We start from the raw sequence: 16,789 nt of genomic DNA on the forward strand, positions 1-16,789 counted from the left end.
GCCAAGATCAAAGTCCCCCCCGGTCTCGATAAAGAATGCTTATTTTATTATCGAATCAACGAGGCCTACCACCACCGGCTGGCCACGACGATCCATCGAATCGCGCGCCTAACATTTGCTCATCGCTGATGCAATTACTCCGGCGCTATCGATTTTCAGCGCGATAATTTTTTGCTCTCTCCGTAACTCCTGCCGATTACCTGCGTGCCGTGCCTACGGTAGCGTATCGCGCATCGTATCGCGCGTCCGATTCGAGTGGCTGCGGCCTGGACTCGCGGTGGCCCGAACGGGGAGAATCGTCGCGTGGTCCGAGATTATCGAAAGGACGGATCGAGTGGAAAAAACCGACGAGTGGAAGATGACGGCTCGCTTCGGAATCGCCGATGCTCCTACTTCCTGAACAGCCTAACACGCTCTTTCCGTCTCTCGTGCCCTACTAGACCACAGCGGCGTTTCTCTCTTTCTACTTGCCGGCAATGCCGGCGAGGGTGGAGGAAGAGAAGCAGCAACGAACGTTGCGGCGGTGGCAATAGTACGAGCAGCACGATGAGGAGTAGTGGAGGAACACACAGGAGGAGAAGGAGAGAAAGGGGGACGGCGGAGGACGCGTATGACGAGAAGAAGTAGGGGAGCGAGCGAGGGAGGTTGTGAAAGAGAGATAGAACCGGGCACGATTGGCCCCTTCCGCCGTGTCAGCGGTGCCGATTGGCTCGTGTTCCCCGGAATCGTGTTATTTCAATCGATATCTCTTCGAGTAGCCGGCAATTTTTCGTCGCCGCGCGTTATCAGCGCCTTTCCACCTTTTTTCTTCCCCCGTTTAGCACACGCACAGCGCGAGAGACCAAGAAATCGCTCTGTCCCCCCCTTCGACCGGCTTAGTTTGCGAGAGACGCCACACGCTGGCGTACAGCGCTGCGTCCGCGCTATCCTACACACGGACACGCCAGCTACCCCCGTGAATTTCCGAAAAAGAAAAAAAAAAAAAAGAAAGAAAGAAAAAAAGAAAAAAGAAAGAGCGAGAGAGGGAGAGAGAAGGAAAAAAACCGACAAAGAAAAAGGCAAGAAGAACGAGAGAGAAATAAAAAGGATATGGAAATTACGCGGCCGGCAGAGTGATTAGTTTCTTCAGTGTAACGCCGTAAGACGCGCTCTCGGTCATCCTTCGTCCGCCCGCAACGATCCCTCCTTCTTCTCTTTGCTCGATCTAGCCGCCGTGCCGGTTCTTCGTCGTTTCGTTTCGCTTAATTTCAAGGGGGGAGTTATCGTGGTAACACAGTGATACACGGCAGAAGCGTTGCCACGTGTATACGTGAAAACAGTGTGTGTTGGTTCTCGAATTCGCGAACGAGAGAAGACAGGGGCGCCCGATCGCCCTACGCAGCGAGTATCCGACGATCGTTCCGTCCGCGTTCGTCCCGATTCGACTTGGTCGTCGAATCGTCATCGATCGACGAAAGAAGGCGATCGCGACACGTATGGCCGAGTAAAAAGTGAGAAAAAAACGAGCGCCGCTCGACCAGGGTGAGCTGCGTGGCCGACGGAGGGGGTTTGAAAAGGACGCGTCTTTGTTGGAAAGTACGACGGAAAACGACTGAAAACGTAAGCACGTGAAAGTGGAACGATACCGTTCTCACACGGCAGGATACTAGTCGTGGTCGGACAAAAGAAGAATCACGCCCTCGCGCGTACATGTGCTTCGTCGCATTCTCTCTTCTCCTTGTACAGTGTCGCATTCTCACGCAACCGTTTCTCCGCGTTGTTTGCGCAAACATCGCAACGTGGCTGTTCGGCGTGCAGAAGTATCGTTCGCTCGATACGGCCAACGATACCGATCGATCGGAGGACGATCGATCGGCGGGCAAAAAATCTTTGGAACGGAACGACAGGCTAGAAAAGAGGATCGCAACGACGAGACAGAGCGATTATGTAGATAGAAACACGCGTGGAGATCAAACGTGTCGCCGATGTGACCTGCAACAAGGGTAGCCATCATGTCGATGTCAGAGTCTTTCGTATCACCGTGCGTGGAGGGCGGGAGGGACTCTTCAGGTCGCGTGCTCGAGATTCTTCCCTGAAGATGTATGGCACCAATGAAAGCCACGGGCCGAACCACGGGCCTTGGACACCGCCTCCTGCGCCCCAACCGCTCCCGCCGCAAGCCCAGCATCAAAACCATCCCCGACCTCACCCCCACAATCATCCGAGCCACCCGCCGTACGTACCGCCGCCGTATCAGCATCCTCATCACCACTTGCCGCACGAGGTAATTATTGACGATATTCCGGGCTGCTTCGACCGGCTATCTTCCCTGCAACTCCAACAATCTTTCGTAACTCGGTAGGCGCCGACCATTCGTCCCCCCTAGATCCGTTCAACCGTGTTTACTCGTTCGGCCGTGTTATACTCGTTTACGTATTCCGCGTACAAGTTGTCGGCACGTCGCGTATCCCAACGACCAACGATTCCGGCTATGCAATGAAATTCCATCGCTCGAAACGATACTCTTCTTGTTTCCCAGAAGCTTCTTCTTCTTCTTCTTCTTCTTCTTCTCCTCCTTCTTCTTCTTCTTCCGCCGTTCTGCCGTTCTGCCGATCACATTTAAACCAACCAATTCTTTTTGGTTGAAACGCCTCCTGGTCCATCGATCGCCGTCCGTCTCATCCGCGGCATCTATCTAGACCGCGGGATTGGAAGCTGCTTTTTGCCGATGGTAAACTCAGTTGTTGAACCGTTTAAGGATACAGACCGTAGTAGAGTAGAAAGTGACCGAGGTGAAGTATGTAAAGCCGTCTGTCGTTGCCCTCTTATTGGGCTAATCGAGCACCGTTTGATCGAGGATTAGAGATTGTTACTCTCTGGCTACACGGCAAGGCGTACGCGTGATTAATATCGTAAGGGAAACCTACAACGATGACTTTAACTGCCTATGGCACAAGTTCGTTTCCCACCACAAGCCTCGGTGTACAATCACGGGTATAGAGTGTGCCTGCCTCGTTTCCACCGAGACAAGTATGCACGACGATTATTATAACGTTGTCGGTGTAAGTTACCTACGTGCTATTTTGACACCAACTCGGGTTAACCGTCTGGTAACGCGCCTAAACGGGTTTCCCTTCGACCAGCGCTGGCTACTTCGTCGCTTTATTTTCACCAGGAAATTTAATTGGTCACCGGTGGTTCGCGTGCCTATCCCGATCAACGCATCGCCGATTAGTTTCTCGATTATTGCGACGCGACGTCGCCCATGACGAAGCGTACTCGTCGGTGACGAGCTACTTTCCCGTGCTCTCTCTCTCTTTCCGCGAGATTATCGAGAAAACAATTTACCGCCACCTCTTCGTCGTGCCTCGTTCTCGTCTTTTCGTCCGTCCCACCATCGATTCTCGCGAAATCTTTCCAACGCGATTCCACGTATTCGGCGCCAAACGAATTCCCTTTTCTCTCTAACCACAAAGGCTCCAACGCGTATCCAAGGCAAACGTACAATTTCCCCAAGGCCTTCCGCGCACCTCTCACAATCGCTTTGACGCAAAAAAAATCCCACGGAACACAGAAAAGCGTCGACCGAACCGGCGATAACGTTCGTCTATGTTCAGATTCCTAACTGTTACGAACCCACGGACCACGTTCTTTCTTTCATCGGACCTTCCAAAAACCCATACGTGTCTCTACTATACAGCAGGAAGCCTCGACGCCAGAGGTTTGCTTCTCGCGAATCCCCTAATCACAGATCCTTAGAGATATTCGGAATCCAGGGATCCGAGAGGTGGAAGGGGAGGAGGACGAGGATCCGCGATCGGCAGGTTAGCCTGTAACCGGAAGCGCAGGGTACACGAGGTAGCGGATCATGGTGCCGCGATTCAGACAGATTAAATCCGATGATTACGGTGTGAGAAAGAAAGAGCGAGAAGGGGAGAAAGAGCGAGAAGGAGAGAAAGAGGCGGAGAAGGTCCACCTTTTCCTTTATATTACGGCGCTGTTCGCGGCCGCAGTTTAGACAGATAGGTGGGTCGGTAGGAGAATGAGTCAGGCTAACGCTAGGTAGGTTAGATTGGACGTTGTCTCCGCGTAGACACACACGTATGTACGTATAGGCGTGTGAGATCGTATGCACTGTGCACAGTGCACAGTGCACGGTGGACACACGGAGAGGCGGAAAGGTGCGCGCGAACGCGTATGCCACACGTACACGCAGGCACACATACCTTCGAGTTAATAGCACATGCGAAGTGCTAGATGGCCGACGTGCGTGGGTGGACGGAACACGTTACGTTCGTATGTGTGCCATGGAGAAAAGGCATATGGTCAGCAGGTGAGACCTTTGCTTTGTGTTCCAAGTGTATAAAGTAGCCTACTTCCAGTGACCAATGTTATTCCGTCGTAATTTACTGCGCCAAGGGAGAGACAAAGGGTTACGTCGCCCAGATCCTCCGGATCCCTTTCGAAAAACGGGCCAACTTCTCCCACGCCTTGCCAAATCCACAGGCAACGTCCGATTCCCAACCATTCGCTTTCTCAGACAGAAGAACGTTCTGTACGTTTCTCGATTCAGGCGACAAAGTCAAATGGTATTCGTCAAAGTTGTTGGTTATTCGTTGCAACGTCCGACCGTGTATGGTTATGGAAGATGCGTGTCCCTACAAACTGTCCGAAGCGAACGAACATCCGACCATATCGAGTATGCCGTAACGATCGTATAAATATAACATTCGGGGAAAAATCTGACGAATCCATTTCTGTCCATTTCGCCGACTTTCGTGCTTCGCTCGCTGGCTATTTATTACATTGAAACGTCTTCTTGCATTCGTACAAAGTAGTATTCTCGAAAGAGCTCGATACGGCTCGATAGATTCCAAGATGTAAGACGTTTTGTTGAAATTATGCGATAACGCGGATAAACTACATTGTTGTTACTACGTTATTAACGTATCTCAGTTTTATTTCACAGTTTTCGCAGCGTGTAATCGTTGAACGATATACCCAATTTTCTAATTGCTCTTGTACGCAAGGGACGGGAAACGTGACTCTTATCGTGTCTTTATCGTCCGAGACCTCGATATTATACGAGCGTAATGCTAGATTCTTACGAGTGCATTTTCGACGTCACACGTTTCATCGGTCGGCACGTTTCATCGTGTCTGTTTGCCAAAACATGCGATCCGCGTGTAACCACGGCCTCTGATACGAAGACGAAGAACGAAAGCAGAGGGTGAAATCGAGACGAGGAATGCCTCTTAGGAAATACAGTGGGTGTCGCTTGATATATTTTTCCATTATTAAGGACATTAAGCCGGCGGACCGCAGCCAACCAACTCTTTCCGTTTTCTTCCTCATCTTTTCGTTTCTGCCAGCAAATCCGGCCGTTTCTCTCTCTCTCTTCTGTTTTTTTTCCTTTTCTCTCTCTCTCTCTCTCTCTCTCTCTCTCTCTCCCCACGGCGGCGACAACGATAAATCAGAAAAAAAGATTCAAAGCGTCGCTATGGCCTGGTCGGCGAAGCGCAATTTTCCGTCCGCCGGCAGATAAAAATGTGATTAATGAACGTGTGGTCTTCGAGTTTGAGAAAAACCAAGAAACCGTTGTAAAACGCCGCCGCGCTTAATTAGCATTTGCTGGGGAAAACGGAGATCAGAGAACAGAGACTAACGTTTGCGACGGAATTAACATTCGTCCGATCGGATTCGGCGGCGCTTTCTCAAAAATCTCGGCGGTCCACTCGAGACGGTCGTTAAAAATTCGTAACTCGACTTTTGCCATCGTCGAATCGTTCCTCGCCCTCTTGTCACAGCCCTTGACTACGGTTAATCGGCGGGAAAAATGTCTCCTCGCGTCGTAGATTCTGCCCTTTCGGTTTCTTCGAGCGAGGGTGCGTCGAGAAAAAGATGGCATTAAAAAATTATCAACGAGAAGGATACGTCCGTCCGGGGACGGATGGTTCGAGAAACACGAGCAATTTTATTCAAATCGGCGAGAAACACCGCTCGAATTGATTTGTCCCCGGGTGAAAGAAAGTATCCGGCAGAAGAAGAAAAAACGAGGAATAGGATCGAGCCGCAGTCTCTTGCTCTCTCACGGGGATTAAGAATCAGGGATGGCCAGTGTCGAAGGTCACCCGTCAAATATCCAACGTCGTGTCTACCCGGAAAGAAAGGGTTGAAAGTCGTAGAAACTTGAGAACCCTCGGTGACGATTTCAATTCTCTCTCCGCCTTATTCTCCGTCTCTCTTTGTCGCGCCCGCACGAAGGGTCGCCTAAGATTCTTAAAACTTCTCGCGCGATTTTTCGATTTTAATTACAGTTTTAACATATTTTAATAAAATCCTTCGCACTCGGCCCCTCTCCTGCCCCTCTCGTTTCTCTCCTGCTTTCGTCGCGTCCGCGCGAAAGAAGCAGCAGCCGAACCACCCTTCGTCAATTTCGGCAACTTCTCCGCGGACGCTCTCGCAATCCGAAATCTCTCGACTTTTGCCACGAACTGTACGCTCGTTTTAAACGTTAACCCTTTCGTTCGTTCACCTACACCCACACCGGCTACGGGAGCAACACCTGTTCCCTCAACGAAAACCCGAAATCAAGCGTTCCACCCGCTCGTACTCGGCCCTTCCAGCAGTTTTACGTTCCTCCTCTTCGCGTCGAAGAACAGCAAAGTGCCGTGAGCCGAGTGGGCAACGTGCGCAACGTGCGCTCCGTGCCCTAACACACGACGCACGACACACATACGTGTACGACTGGAAATCGAAAAACATCGATCGGATGGTTGCTTTCGAAAACCACGGTGACGGTCGTCGACCCCTTTTGTGCCCAGCTGTTGTTACGCATTTCCTATTAAATTCGTGGAGAACAACAGTCCATCTATATATATATATATTTTACGTATATATACATATATATATATCTACATTTATATATACATTTATTAATTTATATAATCTACGTCTATATATATATATAGAGAGAGAGAGAGAGAGACCATGTTAGATATTCCAGCCTGGCGAGGCTTTAACGAATCGCGAAAAATAAGAATCACGCTTATCTCTTTCCATTAACGAGCTGTAAGCGGGTGAATTAACGGGACAATCAGCGACATTTCGAGTGGAATAACGAAAGTCAGGTTCGTGTGTCGTTAACGTAGAAACTCGACGAACATTGGTTGAGGATCGAATACGTGTTAAGTGCACCATTTTGATAAAGCGTGTTCTGAAACGAGAAAATATCGATGACCGAATCGATTCTGTAATACGACGCGTCGCGATGCCGATATAGTTATCGGCGACATTGAACACGTTGCCGGCAGCGCCGGCTAAAACGCAGCCACTTTTGATTAACGAATCGCGTGAAATTTTAAGCACGGACTCCGAGGAAATAAACAGCGACCTGACAATTAGCATCGATCAACGAGTCGAATCGCGAACAGGCAACCGCGAGTTCCTCGATGAATAATCGAAAATGTAAACGTTAACGCGATATGTACACGTAATCTATGACACGCTCGCAGCGGTTCCTGCCTCTCTTTTATCTATAATTGCATAAGAAAATCATCAAATGGATCGCTCGAACCGTCTACGTACAACGAAACAGGGGAGGCTATACGTTTACCTGCGTTTTCTTTCTTTCCCTAATCCAAAAAAAAAAAAAAAAAAATACTATTCGTACAGAGAAATACATGGTACGCGTTACGTATGACGGACCTTCTCGTCTATTCGTTTTCTATTTCTATCGAGAAATAGACATCAACGCGTACTCGTAACACTCTGTTTGTACGTACGTGCTGAACGTAACGTTTGCGATGTTGAAAACTGCAACCTTTCAGCCGCATACGCGAATTCACGTTTGGATGCCTCAACGATCGTAGAGCTACTCCGTTCCGACGATTGGCGCAAAATCTAGCTACTAGATATCCATATTGTTCGAGCGCATCGGCGTTTGAAAATTTACGAGGCATCGAACAGAAATTGAATCGCCAAATCGACAGTTTCGCGTGCATAAAGCAAACAACCAAAACGATCGGTTTTCCCTTCTGGCATCCGTGAAAATATGAAACGGAGGATAAACGCGTGAGCCGAACCTCTCAGAGTCCAGGAGGCGATGGCGGTCGGCGGTAGTACAGCGGTCACAACTTCCGTCGACTGGCCATCCTCCGTCTTTCGACCAAAAGTGCAGCGTACCAACTAACTGTGGCAGTTCTTCTCGCAGATCTTCATGCACAAGAGCGCGATGCAGATGCACGCGAGGGAGCTCGGCGCGGCGGGTGCACTGACGGGGAGAGCTGGCGGCGGCGTGGCGGGCGGACTGGCAGGCCTGGGTCCGATCGGCGTCGGGCCGGGCGGCATGATCGCCGGCAACGAGGTAAAGCCACACCAGTGCCAGCAATGCCTCAAGTCATTCTCCAGCAACCACCAGCTCGTACAGCACATCAGGGTCCATACTGGCGAGAAACCGTACAAATGCAGCTATTGCGACCGCAGGTTCAAGCAGCTCAGTCATGTACAGCAACATACCCGCCTGCATACGGGTGAGTATCTGTTCTACCCTCCACCGATGCCTCGCCGAAATCCTACTGGATCGACTACGATTCCAATTTCCAGGCACGGCGGCATTTTCATGATCTTTTATTCGCAAATTAGTCACGATCATCGATCGCCCTTTGACTTTCCGACCATTTTTCCTCCCTCCGTTTTTTTTCCTTCTTTCTTTCTTCCTTCCTTCCTTCCTTCCCTCCCTCCCTCTCTCTCTCTCTCTCTCTCTCTCTCCTCTTTTCTCTTCCCTTTTTCTTTTATTTTCTTTCTCTTTTCTCACTTTTTCTCTATGACCATATATACGCGTATATCGAGCGCGTCCATAGAAAGCGAATCGAATGAGAAATCGTTCTTCTCTCGCTCGTTCGAATAATTCTCTCGCGACTTGTTCTCCTAGTAAGAACGAAATATGTATTTAATTCGTCCGTCTTCGATGATCGCGGTAAAATCAACGACTCGCCGAGCTTAATGCATGCATTCAGTATCCCCGGGACTGATAGTAAATTCTATGAATACCGCATTGCATCGCGGCCAGTCGATAATCAATAAATTAATATACTATTATAATCTGTTGGAGCGATCGTGCGTTCCGATTGTGGCTAATTTTAATGCATGCTGCGAGATTGCTCAATGCGCCTCGTGCTGCACCAGAACCGTGGTTTCCAAGACACCGTTGACTGAACACGTTGTCGTTCGGTATGCATACAAGTTGCGTATTGCAGATAAGTTCAATTTACGCGGGGCCGAACGATCGAATTTATCGAGCGGCTGCTCGACTAAGAATAGCAGTGACGGAAAGACGTAGAACGGACGAGGGACGGAGGGTAATAATGAGAAAATTCGACGGCAAAGCCAGCCAACGGGTCGCGCCCGGGTAGAAAGAATTTCATTAAGGGATGAGCGTAGTCAATCGGAAGGTATTAGCCTCGAGAAGCGAACCGGTCAGCAACGCGTATGACCGAACCCTTGGAAAAGTCTCGTTCATCTCGTCCAAGATCTGCTCTTTCGAATGAAAGGAAAGAAAAAAGAAAGAAAGAAAAAAGAAAAGACGAAACCTCGTCGGTATGCCAGCTATTTAATCGAAACGTGCAGCTCTCGCTGCGCTGCTCGCGAGAGGATAACAGATCGAGTCTTAACAAAACATTCCTTCGAAATCATTACCGGGAAGAGGTAATTTCCTCGAAAGCTGGTCGAACGAAACATTGACGAAAAAATCTCCTTCGTTGGTTCCTTGCTTCTCGAGTTCTAAGTTTGTTTAACCGTGTTTAACGAGGGAAGAAAAAAAAGGGGGAGGGGCGGGGGGGGAAGCTGACATTGATTTCAGCGCGCTAGTTTCACCCCCTCGTCCTTTTCGACCACTACCAACGAGCAACTAACTACTGCTCGGCAACCCCTTACATTAATAATCACCCTTTCCGCGTACCGAGGCACCCACCACTCTACGGCTGCTACGGCTGCTACGGCTGCTACGGCTGCTACGGCTGGTACTTGAGCTAACGTCGGTGTACGCGCATCTATCGCATGCACCGCTCTACGTTTCCGTGTCTTTATCGATGAAACGTTTTAAAATAAGCGTGTAAAGGCGCCACCCCTTCGCCGCTTCGAGACATCGAGACTGAAAAATCGGCGACCAATCGCCGTAACGTCACGAACGAGAACCGCTCGTTTATCCGGTCTATCGACGAGGATCCTAGATCGAGCGGCGAGGCATCCGACCAACGTTTTCAACCCTTTTCCCCCCTGCCCCGCACTCCGACCGAGAAAATTCCTCATTTTCGATCGATCTCTTTCGCCGCGCCGCACCGCTCCGTCATACCAATTTCTCGCGATCGAAAAATCGGCGTGCTCGCGGCTCTGAAATTCCTTCCGAATTCCCCCTTCGAAACCTATCGTTGTTTTCCCAAACGATACACCGCTTCCGCACAGCATTTGCATACCAATATTGATTTCTCGTTTCGCTGCGAGATCTCGCTGCCTCACCGCGATTGGCCGGTCAAAGTCAAAAAACGGCGGGAATTTAGTGCCGCACCGTCGCGTTCACGCGCCACCCCCGGCAGCCGCGATCTCCCCCTCGCCCTCGCAGCGCGCGCATTACAACAATTTCCCTCGACAGCCGAATATATATTCGCGCGCCTATAAAATTTGCAACGTATATGCATATAATTCATTAACCGAAATTCGACAGAATTCGCGCGGGCAACGGGCAACGGGCAACGGGCAACGGGCAAAACGGGAAACAGCGGGGCGAGGAAGGGCAAGGGAAGAAGGTAGGCGCGAGAGTAGGGGGGGGGGTGGGAGAAACGGTGGCGAGAACGGCAGAAACGAAGGATGGCGAATATAATATCGGTGAGTGTCCACGATATCGATAGCTGGTCAATAGCTGCAGCCTAGACAAATACCTGCCGAGGGTGTAGAGTCCATCCTCCCCTCTCTCGGCGGGCTTACGAGGGTGACTGGGCGCGTAGCCAATAGAAGGTCTGTTTGCCCCACTCGGGACGCCGCACGCGAAAAAGCGCGGGAATTTTTCGATCGCCCGATCGCTCAATAATGGAACCGAAGTTACGCGCCGCCACCGTCGCACGCGTACACCACCGCCAACCAACCCAAACACACACGCTCCACCGCGTTATATTCTCGTACGCGTAAACGCTCGTGTACACGAGCGCCCGCACGCGCGCACGCACTCACGCACTCGCACGCTAGGATGTAGTAGCCCAATAAATAGCCGTACGCATTTGCGAGCGTGTTGGCGGATAGACGACAGAGTTCGTACGCAACGAGCCAGAGGCTACCAAAGATTATCCCTTCGACAACGAGGAAAACTCAATTTTCATGGGGGCGAAATCTAATGATCGGTCACCCTACGCGCGTGGAATTAATCGGTTTTCCTGAACGCTACGAGCGGTCGCGTTAGCTTTTAGAACAGCGACGATACCGGCCAGTTGGTCGCGTCAGAATTTCTCATTCTCCTTTCCTCCCTCTTCTTCCGTCTCTGCTTCGCGTTCTTCCTCCCGTTCTCCCTGTTTCCTTCTTCTTCTCCCTTTTTCTTTCCTTTCTTTCTGTCTTTTCTCTTGCTTCGACGTGACGTAACCATCGATGTTGGCGAATCGTCGTGGGTTGTTTCGAGAAACGAGCGCGATTCGCATTAAAATTCGATAGGGCAGCGACGGGTGTTCCCGTTAAGAGGAGAACGTTACGAGTTGGTTAACACCGATACAAATGGCAAAGAAGTACGGGATTGGAGTTTACCCCTTTCGACGATGTTTAAAAAAAGGAGCACGTCCCCGCGGCGAAATTGACCGGACAATTTTAAAGCCCAGTTAAGACTGCGAAAAATTGCCGCATCGTCGGTGCATGAATAAAAATTAAGTCCGCTTTAGACATGCTTTCGTTTCGGAACGAGCTCGCGTATCCGTATTTACGAGGCGACGACGAGAAAGAGACGAGAGAAAGACGCGAGAGAGAAAGACACGAGGGAAAAAGAGGCGAGAGAAAGACGCGTAAAAATCGACCGATCGCTCGCCGTAAATTCAGAGTTCACGTAGAGGCACAGTTAGGCTTCTCATTTTTCCATCATCGTAGCCAGTTCCGTTTGGCGATGTCGGCGGTGGTGACCTTTTGACAGGACCGAGAAATTTCTCCGCGCCGCGAACCACCGTTCCCCCCCCCCCCCCTCCTCCTCCTCCTCCTCCCTGTCTCCTGCTTCTTTGACCGGACTACTCGTTCACCTTTTTCCTTTCCTCCTCTACTTTTAATTCGCTAATTTCACCCAGTTAAGAATTTATGCGACGGAACGTCTCGCCAGACGTCTCGAGAAAAATCAAAGCGGCACGGTGCGGTGGAAAGAACGCGGCGCCGGCCCTTTATCACAAATGACGCGGAATGAAAGATTAAACAAAAGCAACAACGCTTTACGCGTCTGCGAAAAACTGGATGGTACGGGTGAAACGTAAAACGTGGAACGCCAACGTCTCGTTCAATACGGCACAATTATTTCTTCTTGGCGGCTTGCGCTAAAATAATCTTTGCTTCGATAAACGTTCCTCTCCAATTACGTTCCGTTTTGTCGCGGAAAGGCGGATTTCGGTGGTTCGATGACTTACTTAAAATGCATTCGCGCAACACCGGTTAATCAACTGTCGACCGTGCCCGTATCGTAAATATTTTAACGTGCGATGTTAATCCTAATATTGGTAAATATGTGCGCCGCTATCGTAAATTATCGGTATATCGAAATTGTGCCGTCCGATCTCGACGGTGGAAAGGAGATTCGGAAGAAAATTCGAAAGGAAACGCGGCGAACAAAGAAAAGAGCTCGACGTCGAACGTCATTTACCGTTTCTACGATACGACAATGCGTTACGCAAGACGTTACGTTAAGGGAAACGTAGGTGGGAAATGTATCCATCGCGAAGCTCGCAACGCACGCTCTGCCTCTCGCTAGATCACGACCAATTAGCTAAATTCACCGGTGAAAAACGAGTACAAGAAGTTTTCCTCGGGAACGAGCAACTCGTGTTCACATACGGTAAAAAGATCTCGCGTATACGATGGCAGGAATCGAGGATAGAGAGAAGAAGTAACGGTCAGAAAGTTGTATTCGCCGATAGCGGAGAGAAAGGCAATTAAACCGTTAAAAGGTAAAAGGTAAAAGGTAAAAGGTAGAAGGTAAAAGGTAAAGATAATTAAAAGTTGAAGATACCGTATGGCCTGCCAGAAAATTAACGTAGTCATGCCGCATATGCATAGGCCGCCGAGCCATACATAGGCCAACGAGTCTATTCTAATTTTCTAGGAACCCTTCCGCGGCGATGCATTTTTTTCCATGAGGGTTAATTTGAATAGGGACGGTCTGCCTTTGCACGGGGGGATGGTTCGTATGGTACGCCTACGCTTTTCTTTCCTCTTCGACCTACTCTCGCTCACTCTCGCCTACTCTCGCCTACTACTCTCGCCTACTCTCGCCGACCGTTCTTCTTTTCTTTTCTTTTCTTTTCTTTTCTTTCGCCTGCCTTCTCCCTTTATCCGCCGAAATCCTAGTCAACGAGGGCTAATCGTCGACACTTTTTGTACCGGCGGCCGTGTTCCGTTTCTCTCGATTCGCCGTTTCGCATTCGGTCGTTACCGAAAGCGTGGTATAGCTGTTGCCGCAACTATATAGCTGCTGAGCATGCATTCGGCAACGCGCGAAAATGCCACGTCATTTTTTTAAGGTCACCTTTCAACGATCGCGCGCGCTATTGTCATTGTGTACCGTTTGTGATCCGAGATAAGTAATCTCGCTTTACGCGATGTTTGCTCGAAAGCACGTTGATAGATTCGTACAAGGAACGACTGTCTATTTCGACCGACTTTTTCAAATACGTTCATCTAGCCGTAACTCGAAGAATTCCTCGAAACTTCCTGCACAGCGGTCGTCGTAGGCTGCAGCGAAGAAAACCAACGATCGAAAAATGAAATTATCGTAGATAAGAGTTATTATAAACGCGAGATTAATGCGTGGTGTAAATTTCATAATCGTGGAAGAGCGGAATCTTACTCGACGAGGAAAGAAACGTGGAAAGGAACGTGGAAAGGAACGGGGAAAGAAAGGGGGGGGGGGGGGAAAGAGACGCGAAAAAGGTCGATTCGATTATCTGAAAATAATCCATAAAATATTCGCGTATGCAAGTTTTCAGCCAATATTCTTTCCGCAATATTCATAGAGCTATTAGTTTTTCAAAAGCGTGCAAATCCGCGGTACGTTCTCAGATTGTTGCCATGAGAGTGATTTTTTCTACGAGTTATCTTATCGCTTGTTACTGATATAGAATAGAATCCGAGATGCACTCGCGAGTAATAACTGTTCTTTCAACTGTAAAAAGCAAAATCGACGCCAACTTTTCGCTTCTGGCTGAAAACATCGCCGACAACGGAATCTCTGGCCGAAAAACGAACGATTCTTAATTAAGCCGTTGGTCGGCTTCAAACGAACGCCGATTATTATTTCAGCGCGAGCTAGCTCTAGCGCGTCCTTTCGGTAGGTGAACTCTGAATCGTTTTAAAATTCTTAAAGAGACGCGACTCTTTAGGCCTTTAAGATGGACGAGACTTCACCCTTTCGCATTACTGACTTACTTTTCCGACCCTTTGGCAACCACCACGACCGACGTATATACGTACGTTGCTGCTCGTTGTGTTCGACTCGCTCGACGAAATACGAAGAGAGAACGGATCGGGGAGGAAAATTCGCGCGAGATCGGCGAACAAATTTTTAGCAGGAAAAAGTATTCCACCGGTAAAGACGAGATACACGCGCGATACGTGCGAGCGTAGCACCAGAAGGCTGTAATCTCGCTTCATACCAGTTCTCTATCTAATGTATACTCGCATGTAGTAAACGGTCTACAAAATCTAGATTGACTTTCTAAGCTGGCACGAAAGCGACTTTTTGCACAAAATCGGCTACGATCTTCAACGAGGACTGCACGATCACGCTTCAACCGTAGAACCGGTCTCTCTAGGTTAAGGATACTCGGTGCTGCTCCTTTGCCACGAGTACGGTAATTTCGCGCAAACAAATTCCATCCACTTGTTCGTTAAATCGACGTTCTTTCTCTCCTGCGAAGGCACTCGTGTCCGCGTACGCGTACGCTTACCTATCGATCCTTAAACCAAGATGGCAGGATAACTAGTTTTTTCCTTTCTTCGCGTAAAACATACGTCCGATACGCGACGATTCAAGACAGATAACAGAGGCCACGGCTCTGATAAGCAAAGCCTCGATCGAATCCAAGCTTCTGTGTGGCTGCATTCTTGCGCGATATCGCTTACGCGCAAGAATAAAATAGTAAGAAAAGGTTCTAAAACCTGTTTCTAAAAACACGACTACTACACCGCCAGATTCTCCGTAAACCGTTGCTCCGTTGCTAATTGCGGTTGCAATGAAAAAGAATTCTTACAAGGCTGTCGATCCTAGCCCAATACTTTCTATCCTGGCGTCGTACGATACACGCTTCATTTTTTCTTGCTGCTGGCATTTCTCCGCCAGACGGCCCACAACGGACAGAAGATTTACACGGACCATTTATATCGGAGAGTCGCGTCGGGCCGGCGGGTCAAGAATATTGAGCACGGCCGGCCGTAAAATAAGATATAGATTTCCATCTAGTAAACTTTCTACACGGCATGTGTGGGAGGCAACGCAGGACGCCATACGGCATACGAGAACAGTCTTACGTTAGAAACTTTGGGCGCAGCCTTGTGTGCACTGGTCGAGTTATAGGTACGCTTCGCACACACGTTCGCGCACCTTCGCGCACCTTCGCGCACACCTTTGCACACCTTCGTATACGTCGCGTCGAGCTCAACAGGCTTAAAGACGTGTGGGCATTTGAAACCAGCACGATTTCAACTTTGCTCCTGATGTGGGACGATCTTACCTTCTCTAAACTCGAGAGTCGACGAAAGAGGAATAAAAGCGGCGTCGTGAACGCAAACGCGATCGTAAATGATTTCGAGTTTGCTGCCGATACGGGATCCCGCGACCGTCTATCTTTTCTAAACTTGAAATTCCACAAACAACGAACAAACGGATAAAGAAACAACGAGAGAGAGAGAGAGAGTCGCGAAGAACAACGCGATCGCAAACGAATAACAAAGACGATATGGTTTCATAAGGGCGCGCGATACGATTAAAACGCCAAGAATAAGAATACGCGAGGGGAAAACGCGCTCCACTTCCACCCTTTCCCACCCTTTCCCACCCTTTCCCACCATTTGCAACCCTTTGTACCTGAAACTGGACCGTGCGAAGGAAAACCAGGATCGGGCTTTCTTTCAACAAGCCAGAAAGTCGACAAGCCTGAAACGAGCCCGTCGTTGAAAATCTTCGAGCTGTCAATAGCAGATTGTGCGTCTCATTCCTTTTCCACCCTAATAGGCTGGCCATTATACTACACCTACTGACCTCCTTCGAGTCGTCGACGAGTTTCGCGTGTTTTTAACAGGATCTTGTTACGTTACGACCGATTGGATCTCCGTCTTCTTCTCCCATCGTACTTTCAGTCTTCCTCGAGGTATCATCGTTTTCTAGAACACGAAACGACGGCAAACGAACACGGGTATAACTGTAACTCGAAGGAAGACGAAAGGTGGTAGGACTTTCGAGACCTCTCTCGAGCAAATGGCTCGCGATGAAAAATCGTAAAGACACGAGAGCCATCGGGACTTAGCTCCGCCGGCCACTCGACAGGCCGAACGTTCGTTCTGAGACATTAATTTTTACCCCTTTTTA

General features: G+C 49.4%; 1 protein-coding gene across 16 annotated transcripts in view; it reads left to right on the top strand.

The window, feature by feature from the left end:
* The window catches only part of LOC126923173 (zinc finger protein 853), an 81,920-nt gene that overhangs the window by 22,188 nt on the left and 42,943 nt on the right, over positions 1 to 16,789 (top strand). For 13 of the 16 annotated variants that reach the window (XM_050736372.1, XM_050736362.1, XM_050736368.1 and 10 more), the window contains one exon: positions 8,180 to 8,510. In XM_050736372.1, the coding sequence (XP_050592329.1) occupies positions 8,180 to 8,510 (331 nt within the window). The remainder of the gene's footprint in view (positions 1 to 8,179; positions 8,511 to 16,789) is intronic. The other 3 variants (XM_050736361.1, XM_050736369.1, XM_050736374.1) reach the window with 1 other exon arrangement.

This window comes from Bombus affinis, chromosome 13, assembly GCF_024516045.1.
Source record: "Bombus affinis isolate iyBomAffi1 chromosome 13, iyBomAffi1.2, whole genome shotgun sequence".
Taxonomy (NCBI): Eukaryota; Metazoa; Arthropoda; class Insecta; order Hymenoptera; family Apidae; genus Bombus; species Bombus affinis.